The sequence below is a fragment of the Copidosoma floridanum genome, unplaced genomic scaffold (genome assembly GCF_036245765.1).
Source record: "Copidosoma floridanum isolate Cflo_tuat_1 unplaced genomic scaffold, Cflo_Japanese_pri ptg000006l, whole genome shotgun sequence".
Taxonomy (NCBI): Eukaryota; Metazoa; Arthropoda; class Insecta; order Hymenoptera; family Encyrtidae; genus Copidosoma; species Copidosoma floridanum.
In genome coordinates, this window is record NW_028321883.1 from 15,806,542 (window position 1) to 15,822,120 (window position 15,579).

The window sequence follows — 15,579 nt, forward strand, 5'->3', positions numbered from 1 at the left end:
CATTGTATCGCCTCCCCGTATTTATTTTGTTTATTAATTTTAACCACCATATAATTACAAGGATAGTGCCATTTTTACCATTTCTCGAAATATTGAAGATCTATTTGTACTCGTGGAGTATCCACGTACGTTTAAATTTGCCAACTCACGCTCGAACTCGGCTCGAACTCACGAGTTCAAAAAATTCATACAAGCCAGGTAGGAAAAAAAAATATACCTGTTCAATTGTCAGTTCCATTAACCCATCCGCGATTGATATTGAGTGCGGATTGATTGTTTCGATATCTCCGTAAAAAAAAAAAAAAAAAAAAAACACATTAAACAAAATGAGGCTCTTGCCCAATGGACCGAGCACCGGTGAAATAAACAAACGCCAAGAAATTAATCGCACGTGGAAGGAAGTGAGTAATCGGCCAAAAAAAAAAAAAGTACAACTTGCGTACAACCTCTGTATACTATGGGTACCTATACGTTTATCCTTGTAATATATATACGTATTTATAGGCACAGGTGAGCTCGGCGCGGGTAATTTTATATACATATACCTACACGCGCATATATAGATATAGTATACAGAAAGTGGGAGGGAGAGAGGCATCCGCATCAGAGCGAAATAGCCGTGGCGGAGGTGTAGGGGGAGGCAGAGCTCGCGGAGTGAAACGCCATCGGCTCTCCTCGATTCGTTAGTCCTCGGGCCGCGCACCGCGAGCTAACATCTCTATTTTTCTCCCTTTGCCTGTAGTCCTGTAATATATTATACGTTTACGCGGTTGTATCGCGATAGTTTTTCCTCTTTTTGCGAATAATTGATTTTTTTTTCCCCCTTTTCGTCAACCGTTTTTTATTTAATCATTTTGTGCAAAATCGCGCGTGCGATGTAAAAACCAAAACCATGTCTCTGTGACTGCTGCTGGGAAGATCTTTTGTTTTCATCTATTGTAGTTTTTTTACAAAAAAAATTAAAAAAAATAAGTAAAAAAAAACGCGTGGAGATTGTGATCTGTTTGGAAAAAAAAGGTGTGTACCTCAGTGGAGGGAACTGAAAGTATATATAATACAATACCCACGAGTGCATTTGTACAACACGCAATCGTTCAAAGGCCGGCGCGGAAAGTTAAAGCGAAACAAGACGGTGACCCTTCGCCAGGATCACGAATGGTCAACGTGAGTTTTTCCTTTTTTTTTTTTCCTTCTCCCTCGTTCTTTTTCTCTCCAATGTAGTAACACCTATACGTGGGTATTCTTCCTTAGGCTTTTATTTTTTTACATTTCGAGGTTTTCCTGTAACAGACACACGCATACTATACGTATTAAGCACTTCCTAATGGTGCATGTGTATGTATATGCAGTGAGTCATTGTGTTTTACACTTGACAGCTGCTGTTGCTTGCCCTTCCGTTCGAGGGAGAAATGCGACGGACGTGTCCTTTTTTTCTTTTAGTTCGAGTTTAGGCGTTGGAAAAAAGAACACCCAAAGCTTATTGGGTTTTAAAAAAAATGGAAATAAGAAATGCATCTCGTTTCACTTGTAATGATAAAACAGATTGAAGGAGAAAAGAAAAGGAAGAAATACCGCTCCCATTATAGATGAGGGGGAGGGGGGAACTGGTTGAAATTACAATAATCACAACACAACGCGCGCTCGACTTCGTAAGCCTGTCTCCTTCTCTATTTCGTTCGACCAGCAAATGGAACTCGCTCGGAAGCTGGTGTATGTATATTATACATAAAACGAGAGAGAAAAATGATTGCTTCCATATATATAATATATAGCCGTAGGTATAACAGGTGTACCCCGATTGAATTTCCACGGAGGAATTTTCTCGCCGCGGAATCGCTGTACCAACTTTTGCGCGTGCGGAAGGAAACTTTGGAAAATTCGAGTCAAAATCAAAAATAGTCTTTCGCGCTCCAAAAGTCGTTGCGCGCCGGAGATTCCAATAACAAGGGGAGTGTCTCCTTTCGCCTCTCCTTCTTTTTTTTTTTTTCTCCCTCCGCTCGAGATCGTCGACCCGCAGCGACTTATCCGGTTACGCTTACCGATTTCGAGTTTCCGTACAGGTATAATATATACTTACCGGTGTACTACATACAGGTATGCAACCCTCTCGCTTCCCTTTCTGCTCGATCGGTTTTATATCTTTGGCTCAACGAAAGTGAGAATAACCGTAAGTGCATATTTACATGGCCGTTCATTTGAAGTATTGATATTTACCTCGCGTTTTCAAACCGTGTTTTTAAATGTTGATTAAAAAAATAAAAGTAAGAAATTTCTTTTACACCTGTTTGTTACCCATATACATTTGTCATCGAGGCGATCGAGGTTAAGGCCAAAATGCGCGTTAATCGATCAAACCACGCACTTTGTACCGATACGGAATCAGAGGAACACATCATGGCTGAGTCATCGGTGATCATAACGAAATGACAATAATAAGTCGATCCTCTACTACATGATTTCAAAAAAATTTTTTTTACTTTCTTCATCATCGGAGACAATCGCTTCCTCCGTCCACGCGCGAGAACAATAGGTATACAACTATATACGGCGATGGCTACACGCACGCACACCTCCATTGCATAAGTATATACTTGCAAATTATTGTACCAACATTACCAACCCCGTTCCCATGATCGTCCTCCCAACGTCGATATTTCCCAATAGCGGCAACGCAACGCGACGACATACGTCCCATTACACTATCCGCGTCTCTGATCCATCAAATTTCCCAAGCGAGTGTACACATACATGTATATTTATAATGATTATTCATGTACCTTGTATATGTATATATATATACACGCGTAACAGCTGTCGTAACAAAAGCCACGCGAGTGGGTGTCGGCCCTGGCGACTTTGGTTTCGCGCAAGAAAAAAAGTGTGACTCATTTCTTTTCGCATCAAATAATAGTACAACGATATCACCGGGCGACAACAACGAGGAGGAGGGCTTACGATCACTTGGAATTGTTTTTTTTTTTTTTTCTCTGAAATCTTTGTTCCACATGCCCGGAATCGTTGCTCTCTCGCCGATTTTTCACAAATGCACATTCGTGTAATGTGCGTGCGGTATCCAAGCCGAAACTAATAGACCTGCCTTCCCCCCTTCCCCACGTTATATACTCGCGGATCATAAATTGCGGCTGGTATAAATATATTATATAGTTATACAGCGCCGATGGATAACGCGATGAAATCAGGGGGTAAGAAAAGGAAAATGGTATAACGATTTCGCAATAAAAAAAAGCCCCAATGAGTTGTTTTTTTACACGAAGTCGATGAGCATTTTCTAATTTACGGCCCGTACGTATATATCATACTTTTTTTTATTTTTTATTTTCCCGCAAAAGGACCAATAAACCCATTGGATGTATATATGATACAGAAAACACGCAGCTGTGTAATCGAGGGAGCAAGAAAACCTGGGGTATCAAGCACAAAACGCGTACAAAATAACACCTCGTAAAACCGCGCGTTGCAGTGTATATTTATATACTCGTTTTGCTGGATCGGAGCTTAGGGTATATATAAGTACGAGCGAAAGCTGCACATGTACCTATACGATGCTCCGATCGATCGATCAATCCTTTGCTGCCGGTGCGATAAATTATACACATACCCATAGAATAGAAAAAGCAAAAAAAGAAGAAAAAAAAAGGCTCTTCTCCACACGCGTCGGAGTCAGATTAATTAAATCCGATAGCAGATCCATCCCCTGGCTCTTCCACGTCCGTGGATCGGTGTTTTGTGTAATTTTATGTGGCATTGTGCACACAGACGTGCTGCACGTACCGGTATAGTCGAAAGCCGGCCGGCCGACTCATCCGATCCTCTCCGATGCGCCATGAACACTGGCGACCTCGAAACACAGAAAATACGAGAGAGCCGTGTATAATACGAGTATAGGCACATGTATATATACCTTATAATATACATTCGTTTGTGTATACACGTGTAGTATTAAGTATGTTGTTGCGAGAGTTTGTAAACGCTCGAGAAAATCGTCGAGACGTCCGAAATGGAGCTTCCTGAATTTTGTATGGAGTGTATAAAGTGCCTGTACACCGGAGCGTGGGATCTATGAGCTTTTTGTCGATGGAGTCTGGTGCATTGTAACACATTCACGAGGCTGTATACGGTGTGTCAAAGAGTTGACATGGGGATTGAGAGGGAAGGAAAAACCTGATGCAGATCGGTAATTCTATACGTACGTACGTATTATATACACTTATACACCGTTACATCGAATCAGTCAGGATATATCATCGAGTGCGAGCTGTCATGGACAACTTTTTTGTTGTTGTTCCATTAAATAGTTACACTGTTACATGTATACGTATACCTTTGGATAGAAACGAAATTCAAACGGAACAAAAGAAAACGCGGGGAGTCGTGCAATAACATGCGCTCGCGAGCCATCATTAATAGAAAGTCGCGAGTTTTCACCGACTCATTTAAAGTAGTAGCATTTAATATACTTATGTACACGCACTTGCGAGAGTAATATATATATACAGTGCAATGCACGTGAAAAAGAGAGAGAGAGAGACTTTTGTGGTCTCTCTCCCACAAGTATATGTAATATACAAGTGCGAATAAGTACACGTATAAGACTCGGTGTTATACTCCACGTTATGAAACATTATATGACGAGCGCGCGTATACGCGTGCCCCTTTGTACGTACGCTTACGTTGTGCAGTTTCTTATTTTTCTCCCCTTCGGGTTTTTTTTTCATTTGTCCGTCTTTGCCTGGTATGGATAGCATTTGCAAAAGTAGGGTACAACAGCTGATTGCACGAATCGTATGTATAAAAACCAATGGTACAATTATATCATTGAAAATACATTTGGGTTGGGTGTTTTTTTTTTTTCTGATAATATACGCAATTTGCCGTGTATGTAGAGTAGGCCGAGGAGTTTATTTGCAAAAGTATTTAATGCTCGTGGGTTTTGTTACTGTGTCAGCGATGACCTGAAAAATTCGAATACCTACAAGTGAGTACGTCGAAAAAAAAAAAAAAAAACCTAATTTGATCAACAGTAAGTACCACCTGATGTCGAAGCATTCGAATAAAAAAAAAAAAAAAAAAAAAAAAAACTTGGACGTACAATACATATAGGTACACCCGTATATACTGTCCCGTGTAAAGTGCAGCCTCCCTGTACGCGTGTATATAGATACACTTTATCCCACCGAGCACATCTCGAGCAAAAAAGAAAACCGAGGGAGGGAAAAAAAGTATCCCGTAGCAAGTACATAAATGAGAAGAAAGCCGCAAGGGGAGAAGAAGAAGAAGAGATATGTCTAACTCCTTATACCGTCCTCCCTGCGCGGAGGCTGGCAATAATCTCGGGTCCGAATCATCATCATCATCGTATCAAAAGAAAAAGACGTCCTTTGAAGATGAAAGAAAAAAAAAAAAAAGGGGGGGGGGGAGGGGGAAATGTGGGCACGAGTAAGGGAAGAATATTATTTTCTGGTGCAGCCTGCACTGTTGCAAGCGTCTAACGTGTACGCAAGGGTGTATATATATATGCTACCTAGGTATATATATATGTACTAGGCAGAAGCGGAGGAGAGAGATAACAAACTGCAGCTCTTGAGATGTGACTCTTCTGTATGCTATATAAGAAAGAGGGAAAGAAGAAGGTATGTATATATATGATCTCCGGCTTCGGAGGGCAGAAGGAGATCAGAAGGATCTCCAGCTTCCGTGCCTTCGCGGAGGGAGGGAGGGAGGGAGAGGAGGTAACGCCGTACAAGAGAGGATGCGAGATAGCATGTACACACAACATATACGTGTTTTTGCCGGGCTACTGCCGTATACGTTATCTTTTAACAAGAGCACTGGCTACTGCTCCTCCTATACTTTGTGCATTGCGTATACACATGCAGCCATGTGCCGTTGTACACCTTTGCAGTCCATGTCCATGCACGGTGTAAGTAACTCTCTCTCTCTCTTCGAGCACAAAATGCACGTTTATTAATTGTGGACCCTCTTCGTGTGGTCTGGTGTATAAGTACACAGGTGCTCTCTCTTTTTTTTTTTTTTTCTTGGGCATGCAACAAGTAAAAAAGAGAAAAAATCCCGAGGATTTCAAGTATATATATATATACACACGTGGTGCACGTAGCACTCATCATTCTCCGGATTTAAAATCCCACGTCCTGTCACACTTGTATTTTGAAAGAGCTCGCAATGAATTTTGTGAAAAATCATGAGTTCTTAAATCATACTTTTAACAATTACATAACGAGTTGAATCAAATGTAAGAAGGTACTGTATATCCAGGTATACCTACACTTGTAAGGGAAAGGGGTGGATATAAAATATGTTAAATGCACGTCTCTTGGAAATTTGTCGGAGCACAGGCGCTAGAAGCAAATATTCGAATGTATATAGGTATACTTATGTCATACTTGCATATAGAAAATCATAGAGCAAAAGACGGTAAGTATATATACAGGAGTAAGCGCTGAAAAAGACGGATAAAAGCGAGAGCGCGGAGAGAAGACGACGAGGCATAGCGAAATTAGTCTCGGCTGTATATATATATACGTATACGTGCAGGTACAGGTACGCGCAGCATCGCGGGAGAGATGCTTCCACGGCAGCAGAGAGAGAGAGAGAGGAAAAAAAGGGAGAACGAGTTCAGGATTCCTTTCCTTCTTTCTTCCCCGAGAATCATCCGCGGAAGCGCCTTGCCGCAGTCTCTCTCCTCTCCTTTTGCGCCGCTGCGCTGCCGGACCGCGGGCTACCGCGCTCTCTGCACTTGATGCTTTTGCATCCGTAACGAGGAAGGAATTCGATTATACACATATATACGTGTATAATCACAGGACTGATATGGTACGTGCGCGTTTATCCGCGCGTTTATTGTAATTATACAAAATATTTATTTACAAGTATATCTTGTCACGGTGACGCGTTTGCGCGTGCCTCGCGTTACCCCATCCGTACAACTTTGTTTACCAACACGATCGACTCCAGGTTTTTTTTTTTTTTTTTCTTTGCTCGCGCTCGATAATTCCGGTGAAAGGGTAAATATAACATTCCGATTTTCATTCACGCGTGCAACTGACATTAACTGGACGAGGCGCGATTTTTCATCAATAGATCGATCCTTTTGGCTTGGCACACGTGTACAATGTACAACATGTACATGCGTTGCACCTTTTGGTACATTGAGCTATCGATTTTTCATTTTTAATTGCGGAAGGTGAAATCGTACGTGCGTGCATCCAACGGGATCCTGTTACCTTTAAGAACGTCTATCCTGTATCGACGCAAAAACGAGAGTAGGTAGTACATACATATACATAAGTAGATCGGTACTTGTATACCTGTACGTACGTGCGGGTAAAAAATTCACTTGCTCAGTTCAAGGCCGCACTAGTGTATATTATTATACATGTACAAACTCTCTTCGTATATACCTATACCTAAATGCTGCTACAGCAGGAAAGATACACGCGCTTTTTTACCAATATTATACCTATCTTACGTGCTTCGCGATGCAAGTATAATATGTATGTGTACATCGATACGTACACCTCTTTTTTCCCCGTGTTTTTTTTTTTTCCTTCCTCCGAGCTCTTCTCAAGAGGGAGAGAGAGAGAGTAGGAATCGGTTTCCTCCCCCTTTTTTTTCAGGCGCGCGCTTTCGCATGAAAAACAACGCGCGCATTGCGTGGAGATCGGTAAGATCGTTCGTTGCATGCGTTAGGTACTTACTTACATTCTTACGTGTACATAAAATACGAGAAGAAACATTTCATGTCTTAGCTAAAAGTTTCTTTAAAATGTCTGCACTTACGTGTTTTCCTTTATTTTTTTTGTTACGTGGGTACGGGTATACACCTGTTAAAAAGAAAAAAAAAAGTTTACGAAGAATGGCGTACGTATACGTACGTACGTTACATGATGTATATTTGTGGCAAAAAATACGCAATTTCGCGGCAAGCGGTTGAAGTTTTTTGCGAGTACATCTATATATATTACGTACCTTGCGTAGCTTCTAAATCGTTACGTTTTAAATTATGGCAGGTTAACTTATTGCCATGGTGCATATGTGTACATGTGTGTGTGGTTGTAATATTAAAAACGTTAGAAACATTTTGTAAGTGGGATGGAATTCATCATCTCCTTGCATTGTTGAATTTGCTCGATAAGCAATCAATCAAAGAAGGAGTAGTAGTAAAGGGTGTCGTGAGTATATAAATCAAAAAATATAATTGTTATACGCACATGTATTTTTTAATTTTATCAAACGTAATCGATGTATCGACATTCATTCACCTTAAAATTTATTTGCACGCACGCCCTAAAGAAATAAATCGATCATACCTACTTACAGTACACGGGCAATACACGCAACAAAATGTTGCCCCCCCCCCCATAAAATGCCTCAATGTGAGATACGATGCTATATAATATAAAGCTCACGTACATGCATTCAAGTTGTGTAAATTTTATTTGCTTTACTTATATATACAACCTTGTAAATGAAATATAAAAAAACTTACAAATTAAGCACGTCAAATCACTTTCGATTGTAAAACCATGGCTGATTTTATTTCTCACACCTAATACTTAAAAGTTTGTTATAAATACTTGATCAGCCTTTAAACCCTCTAGATCGCAATTACTAATAAAGGAAACACTATTCAATTGTAAAGTTGCGCGTCGGCGACGACAGATCGGTTAATCTTCATCGTTTATAGAGCTTATTATTATTTTTTTTTTCAAGCGCGAGAAAAAGCGATCTCCCGTCGGGATTAGAGGGGGGGAGCCTACACGTAAATATACAGCCAACAAACCGGTGTGTTGAAAATCGCGCGAATTTCCGGCGACCTCGCGGTGGTGGTGGTAAACCGCATCAGGTGCAATATCGCGGGAACGAAGGATAGTTGGTGTGTATACCCCTCGCGGGTGTTGCAACAGGGGCTCTATACTCGAGGTTTATGGTACTAAAAGCGTCTAGAGATGGGTATCTCGGCCGATACGGGCTTTTAGGAAGCCGCTTCCGGGGTATATACACTGCAAGAGCCCGTAGCACACGCGAGTGGAAAATTGCCCTCGATCGGAGTTAGGAAGCTGATGCAGGTGCCGAGCGATCGTTTATTATTGTTGTTTTTTTTTTGTGCTGTACATCGGATGCAATCGTTAACAACAACAAAAATCGGTAGATCGGTAAAATCACGCGCGATTATCGTTCAAAACTCGAGGCAGACATTCAATCGTTCCGCGCGTGTAAGGCATCACGATCGGTAAAGTATACCCTGGCGCTTCTCGTCGCTATGGGAGGATAAATCGAAGCGAGGATCCTCTTTAATGAGTAGCCTCGCAATCGAGAGAAAAAGAGGGACTATGGGTGCGTAGTAGCTGTTCTCCGCGAGTGAATTAGAGGTTTCGGGGAGTCGAAAGGTGCCGATTTGCCGATCGGGTTTCTGGCTTTTGGTTCACGCGTGTGTGTATCATCTCAGACTCGATGGGTGTACGGACACGGCGAAACGGTATAAGGTTCAGGAAACTGCGAATGCCGTTTAACGCTGTCTCTCTCTTTCTCCCGTTCTGCTTTTTCCCTTTTAGGAGAGAAGATCGGTTTGGATCCATGGGACGTGTGCGTTCGACGATGATTGCTGTGTTGTTTTTGCTCCGGTTCTGTGGTACTATGGGCGTGGACAGAGTGCGAAATCATACCTGATATTTATTGAATTTAGGATGATGCAGAGAATCGCGGGTTATTAATGTACATTACTCAGAGATCGGTAAAGTTCGGGAGTATCGCGTGGATGTACAACTTTGTGTAAACGGTCATAATCCATTGTTAATTTTTAATACGAGGAAAAGTCGAGCCTGTGAGATATCGATTGAAAAAAATAAACAAAAGTCGGGATAAGCGAATGGGACGGCTCTCTGGTAGCAACCTTCTGTATATTGTTTGAATTATATAGCGTGGAAGGAAGTCAACGGTCAACTACAGGTATTTTTCTTTTCCCCCCATCAAACGTAATGTTTTGCACGACTGACTTTTCGAAGAAACAAATAGGCGCAGTTGAGTGCGGTTCGAAACGTAGGTTCCACGGGTATGTCGTACCTATGTGAAGCTGTGGGCTTTTACGTACACGCTCAGTCCCTCTTAAAACTGTGCAAATATATACAGAACGAGCTGAGTTTCATACGCAACATGTGTAATTTTTTTTTTTTTTTTTTTTTTTTTTTTTTTTTTTTTTTTTTTTTCAGTACGAAAAAGTTTATAATTTCTGGAACAAAACTCTGAACTTACAACTTGCGTGCGACATCTTCATTTATTAGTCTGCACCCTGTAACCCCGAAATCAACTTTTTTCACATTTCTGCAGGCTTGCAAAATGGAAAACAATTCAATAGCTACAAATTTTTTTAAATTTTGGTTCCATCTTGCAACAAACCAATGAAAAACGATTTTACCAATGACCACACCCTTGGCGTTGGAACGGGACGAAGAGTGATGAAAAAAAAAAGTCCACGAGCGGAAATTGAAAATCGTTCCGGTTAAAAGGAAAATGAGTACGTTTGTACCGCTTCTCTGTGCACGTATACTATCATATGATGTATATAACCATACAACGCGCGTTTTCTCTTTCTCTCCTCGTCCGAAAGGATCTGTCGTGTCGCTCGCGATCGTTGGAAAAGCGCAACGAGACTTTGCAAGTGCCGGAGTCGTGGCGATAATTCACGGCAATTAAACTCTGTATGAATCCTCCTTGTAATAACTATATTTTGTACTTTGAAGACGTTCACTTAAAAACACGAAGTGTAAGCGTATATTTTTTTTTTAGTTAAACACATGGCTCGTCAACCTAGTCGCACGTTTTGTATATTTTTAATTGGATTACAGCGATTCTTTCTTACTCATACTAGAGTCGTGTGGTAGTACAAAAGATTTTTTCTTTCAAATTAATAAAAAATATAATCTCTCTCTCTTTCTCTCTCTCTCTACGATTACATGAAAAGTAATGAGTTGCTTTGTACCACGTGTTCGTAATTTTTCCAACGCGATGCAATGTCTTTGTTCTTTATTCATTCCTCGCGCATGAAATAAAAATGTAGCTCGGTTTTTTTAAGAAAAAACATCGATGGTCTTGAATTGAAAGTTCCAAAGTGCAACGCGAACCAAGAAAAAAAGAGATGATCGTAAGTAGCCACCGGTGGCAATTGAGTTGACGAGGGAACTTAGGTGAGTCCGCGCGGGTGAAAGTGTCTCTAACGAGTGGAACGTGTACGTGCAGAAGTAGGCAATATACATTTGTATGCGGTACAGCGTGAATTTTGTCGTTTACGAGCGCACGTGCACGTATATGTATTGTATTGTACGTACGGACCTTTGATGTAAAATTGGGCTAAGTATACGGAGAGACCTGAAAACCCGCACCCCGTGAACGAGCTCAACGTTATAATATATTATCATGTTGCGCGCGTTTTGTGAAATCATTTGACGAGCCGTTATACTTGCTCGCGAGTTTCCTTTTTCTCCGTATTCACACTATGTGTGCAGAGAGAGGGGCTGTAAAATTAGGGAAAATCGCGCGCATCCCGCGCAGTTTTACGGCTCTCTATAGTTTTGAGCCAAATTGGCTTTGAACGAAGGAGAAAAAGAGGGAGATGAGGAAAAAACATATCCTGCGCGTATAGGAAACGATGAATGCTACAGAGGACCAACGGTAAAATGGTGCGGCGTTTATTCTACCCTCGACATTTCCTGCCCGGCGGAGGAAAGGAGCGTTAAACGACTTATTATCGAGCGCCAAAGTACGAAAAACTGTATCGGTACGCGCTACAGTTTCCGGGTGTAGGTATACCATACACTCTTTTTATTTTGTGTTTTCTTTCGCGCGCGCGTACATCCTTTTCTCTTTGGCGTAAGTAGTGCGTTGAGCGCACCAAGAGATCTGTTGTTTTTTTTTCCTTCTCTTTTATATGATTCCCACTTTGTCCGTCATCGCTTGTTGATTTAAAAAATATGGCACTTTTAAAAGCTCCTCCGATGGAACAGATGCGCGGAAAATTGGAGCGTGATTTAACGAATAGGATGCCGTAGCGCGTTATTGTTGGCCCACGTGCATAAAACTTTGTTGAAAGAAAGGAACGATTTCACCTCGCGATCGCGCACACGCGAGGAAGTAAATGGATAAATGGAAAAACTAAAAATTCTGTGCAGCGTAACGAGAAGAATAAAAAGTAGATCCGCTTGCCACGTGTGTGTGGGCCATATAAGAGAGCAAAGAGGAGGGAAGGAGGGCGTTGCATCTGATTAGGAGAGGAGAAACAAAAATACCGTCGATCGTCTTGCCCGCACGTGAGTGGAGAGAGGATGTGTCCAATAAGAGCGCTAGTCAGGATAGGATTAATTCAGCAATTGACATCGAGAGGTAAGACCACAAAATCAAATCCTACCTTCATGGAAATAGATTGTGGGATTTTCGTTTCTTTTCAATCTCGATTAGGGGAAAATTCACTCGAGAGGGGGGGGGGGCGCGTTATAAAACGCGCACATGTTATGTGTACCTATCTTCGTATGAATTATTGATGGGTTCTCGGGTTGGTGAAATATTTCTTGTTGTTTTTTTTCTATTCCTCATCGCTTGCGTCATTTAATTGTGCTACAAATTTTACACTGCCCAAGTTGCACAAGGAGGTTCAATCGCCGATATTTATACGTGTACCTATTACAGCCATATAAGCTTGATGATACAATTCATTGTATAATATAGAATTATAAGTCGTATCATTTTTTTTTCAATTAATCAGTGCATCTTTGGTATGTGGTTGAAAATAAAAGCCCATTGAACGTGACAGTTATCGATTCGAGGGAGGAGGAAAGAAAGGAAAGTATACGCTCTTCCCTCTCGTTCAAGAGCAACAACCCAAAAAAGAGAGAAAAGGCACCGTTGCAGAGAACTGTATTCTAGGTGCAGCCATCAAAAAAAAAAAAAAAAAAAAAAAACCAGAAGTGACATGTCCCGCGAACGCTTTCCATTTCTTTATATATATACATTATGTTGTTACTGCGAGGGGCTTTTTAAAACTGGATTCTCGAGCTGGCCATCCGCTACATGTGTATAATATATATGCAGCAAAACAAGCCCAAGAGGGAAAGGTCGGAACGAGGCAAACTACACCTGATGGATAAAAAAAAAGGAGTTTGTACCGTTGCGCGAATCGGAGATGTCTTCTATTCCCCTTGGCCTGTAATTTGGACTTTTTTTTGTTTGTTTGTTTTTGTTTTGCAGGCATGTCGAGGTATACAGAGATAGCGAGAAGATGGCCTTTTTTGCCGTCCCACGCGTTAAGTTGCTTCCCCAATTTGGCACGGTTTATTACATACTTGGTTTTTTTTATCGGCACCTTTCTCCCATTACCGCGTGCAGAGTCCCAAGGATTGCACGTTTTTTACGCGACGCGGCATTGTGCCAAAAAAAAAAAAAAAAAAAAGAAAACTGATACTCCTTTTGTTCTTGCCCACGAGTGTGTGTATATCTATAGCAAAAACGTATCGTGTCATTCGATTAAGCACTTCTCCTCCAACACACCCGACTCAAATGTTCAGTTTCCCTTCCACCGCTTGGTCCAGCCTCTAACAATTCACTGTATGCACCCCCTGACTTCCCCGGCTCGTCGGACACGGCCGCAGAACTGTTTCAAGTTGTTTTTGCTCCTCTGAAACTCAACCCACAAGTCTTAATTAGGTACACACCTACATTACATTATACTCTCGGCGAGCGAAATGCACGCGTTGTATATACCCTTGCACCCCAACGATATTATATATACACCAATCTTATCGCACACTCTCGAGCAAAACAATGGAAAACCCGTCGTGCTCTGTATGGTAGATGGAGGAGAGAGAGCGGGGCCGAGAGGAAATATATCCTCCTCCTCCTTGGAGCCGCGTCAAGGCCGCGCGGTGCAGTGCCGACAAACCGATCTCTCCTCTGCCACGTTATGCGGCTACACGATCTATACGTACAGATGCGCTGCATACCGGCTTTTCCCTCCCCCCCTCATTTTTTTTTTTGGATTCGCGGGGGAGAGCTTTTTTTTTCCTGCGCGGGCTAAATATAGTCTCCGGTAAACGGAGGAGTGGGTGTCCACTGATTTGTACGGGGTGTGCTGGGCACAGGGGAGGAGAGATCGCCGTTAATCCTACCCTGTGCCTACGCGTCTTTGCCGCGTTATTTATGGTCTCGGAGATCGGTATAGGGTGTTACCCCCTCCCCCTTTCAAAGGTCGCGAAGGTCGACTCGAGGCGCTCACCCGATGATTACACACCACCGTGTGGTTCACGAGCGAAGCTTTTTTTTTTTTTGTTTTTTTCTTTCTTCGACCACCTATGTATGTATTGTACGCGTAAACGGCCACTTTCACAGCTCTCGAGCCACGAGAGATCCCTCGTGTGCCTCTTGTTTCTTGTGAACAAAAAAAAAATAGCTCTTTGACAGAGGCACGCACGCGTACTCGAAAAATCAACTTTGACGCGCGCCTGACGTCTCGAGAGCCCGTCCGCTGCAGACGCGGAGAAATTCCTCCCTATAACATATACAATGCATGCGAGCTCGTCGAGGACGACTCGACCTTTTTCTTTTGCACTGCATCACTTGTGTGCATTACCTAGTTGGGCACATGTATACCTACACTCTGAACAAGAAAAGTAAGGGTTTTTTCCATATTTTCTAATACGAGTAGCCTTCATCCGTTTTTTGTTGTGTACATCCGGGACGTGACGTTGGAGGATGATTTAATTAAGCCAAAAAAATGGCTTGTAACTTTTAAAATTGTACATTTGTACATTCATCATTGTAATTACATTTTATTCGTGCAATAAAAGCACCTATACGTATAGCTCCGAGTGAATTGCCAATTTATAGTGGCTCGCGTGCGTGCGCGCCCTCGTCGACTTGTCCTATGCGTGCGATCGGACCATTACTCTCTCGATCGAGACCGCGAATAAATTTAAATCGCCCGCGTAAGTTTAATGAAAGAAAAAAAAAAAAATATATATCCAACGTCGGAAAAATTTCATCTGATTTAAAATTCAAAGTATAGATTTAAGTGTGTATTTGCGGGTATATAATGTACGCGCTCAACGACTGAAAAATCGGATAACCGCGCGAGGAGATTAGAATATAATAAGTAACTTTCGGTCGCTTTTACGCGCCCGATGGTTTCTGTTTTCACCGGCCCGCACAGCCCGCTTTGGAGAGGTAAAGCCTCGTTGTCTTATCTCGACCCTGAATCCTTTCGAGCAACGAGCGCGTGCTACTATGCCCGTACAAATTTGTATATCTGTATACGACTACACACTTCATTTTCACTTTTTCTCTCGCTCTCTGCGCTTTCTTTTGTCCGCGGTATATATGGTATAAGAGACTTTTGATTTCATGGAAATAACGTACAACGGGCTTAATACTTGATGATTGATTAAAACGAGCCTTTCAATTTTTTGGTGTTTTGTTGAAAAAAAAAAATATTGCAATATTGAGCAATAACGCAGAATGACGGGGAACCCCGAAATCGGCAAAAAAAGACGAATCACT

The 15,579-nt window shown here is 41.8% G+C and overlaps 1 protein-coding gene across 1 annotated transcript in view; it reads left to right on the forward strand.

Moving 5' to 3' along the window:
- Positions 1–1,153: 1,153 nt before the first annotated feature.
- Positions 1,154–15,579, forward strand: part of CalpC (calpain C) — a 48,691-nt gene continuing 34,265 nt past the window's right edge. Inside the window, exon 1 of the mRNA XM_014351971.2 lies at positions 1,154–1,164. Coding sequence (XP_014207457.2) covers positions 1,156–1,164 — 9 coding nt within the window. The 5' untranslated portion in view covers positions 1,154–1,155. The remainder of the gene's footprint in view (positions 1,165–15,579) is intronic.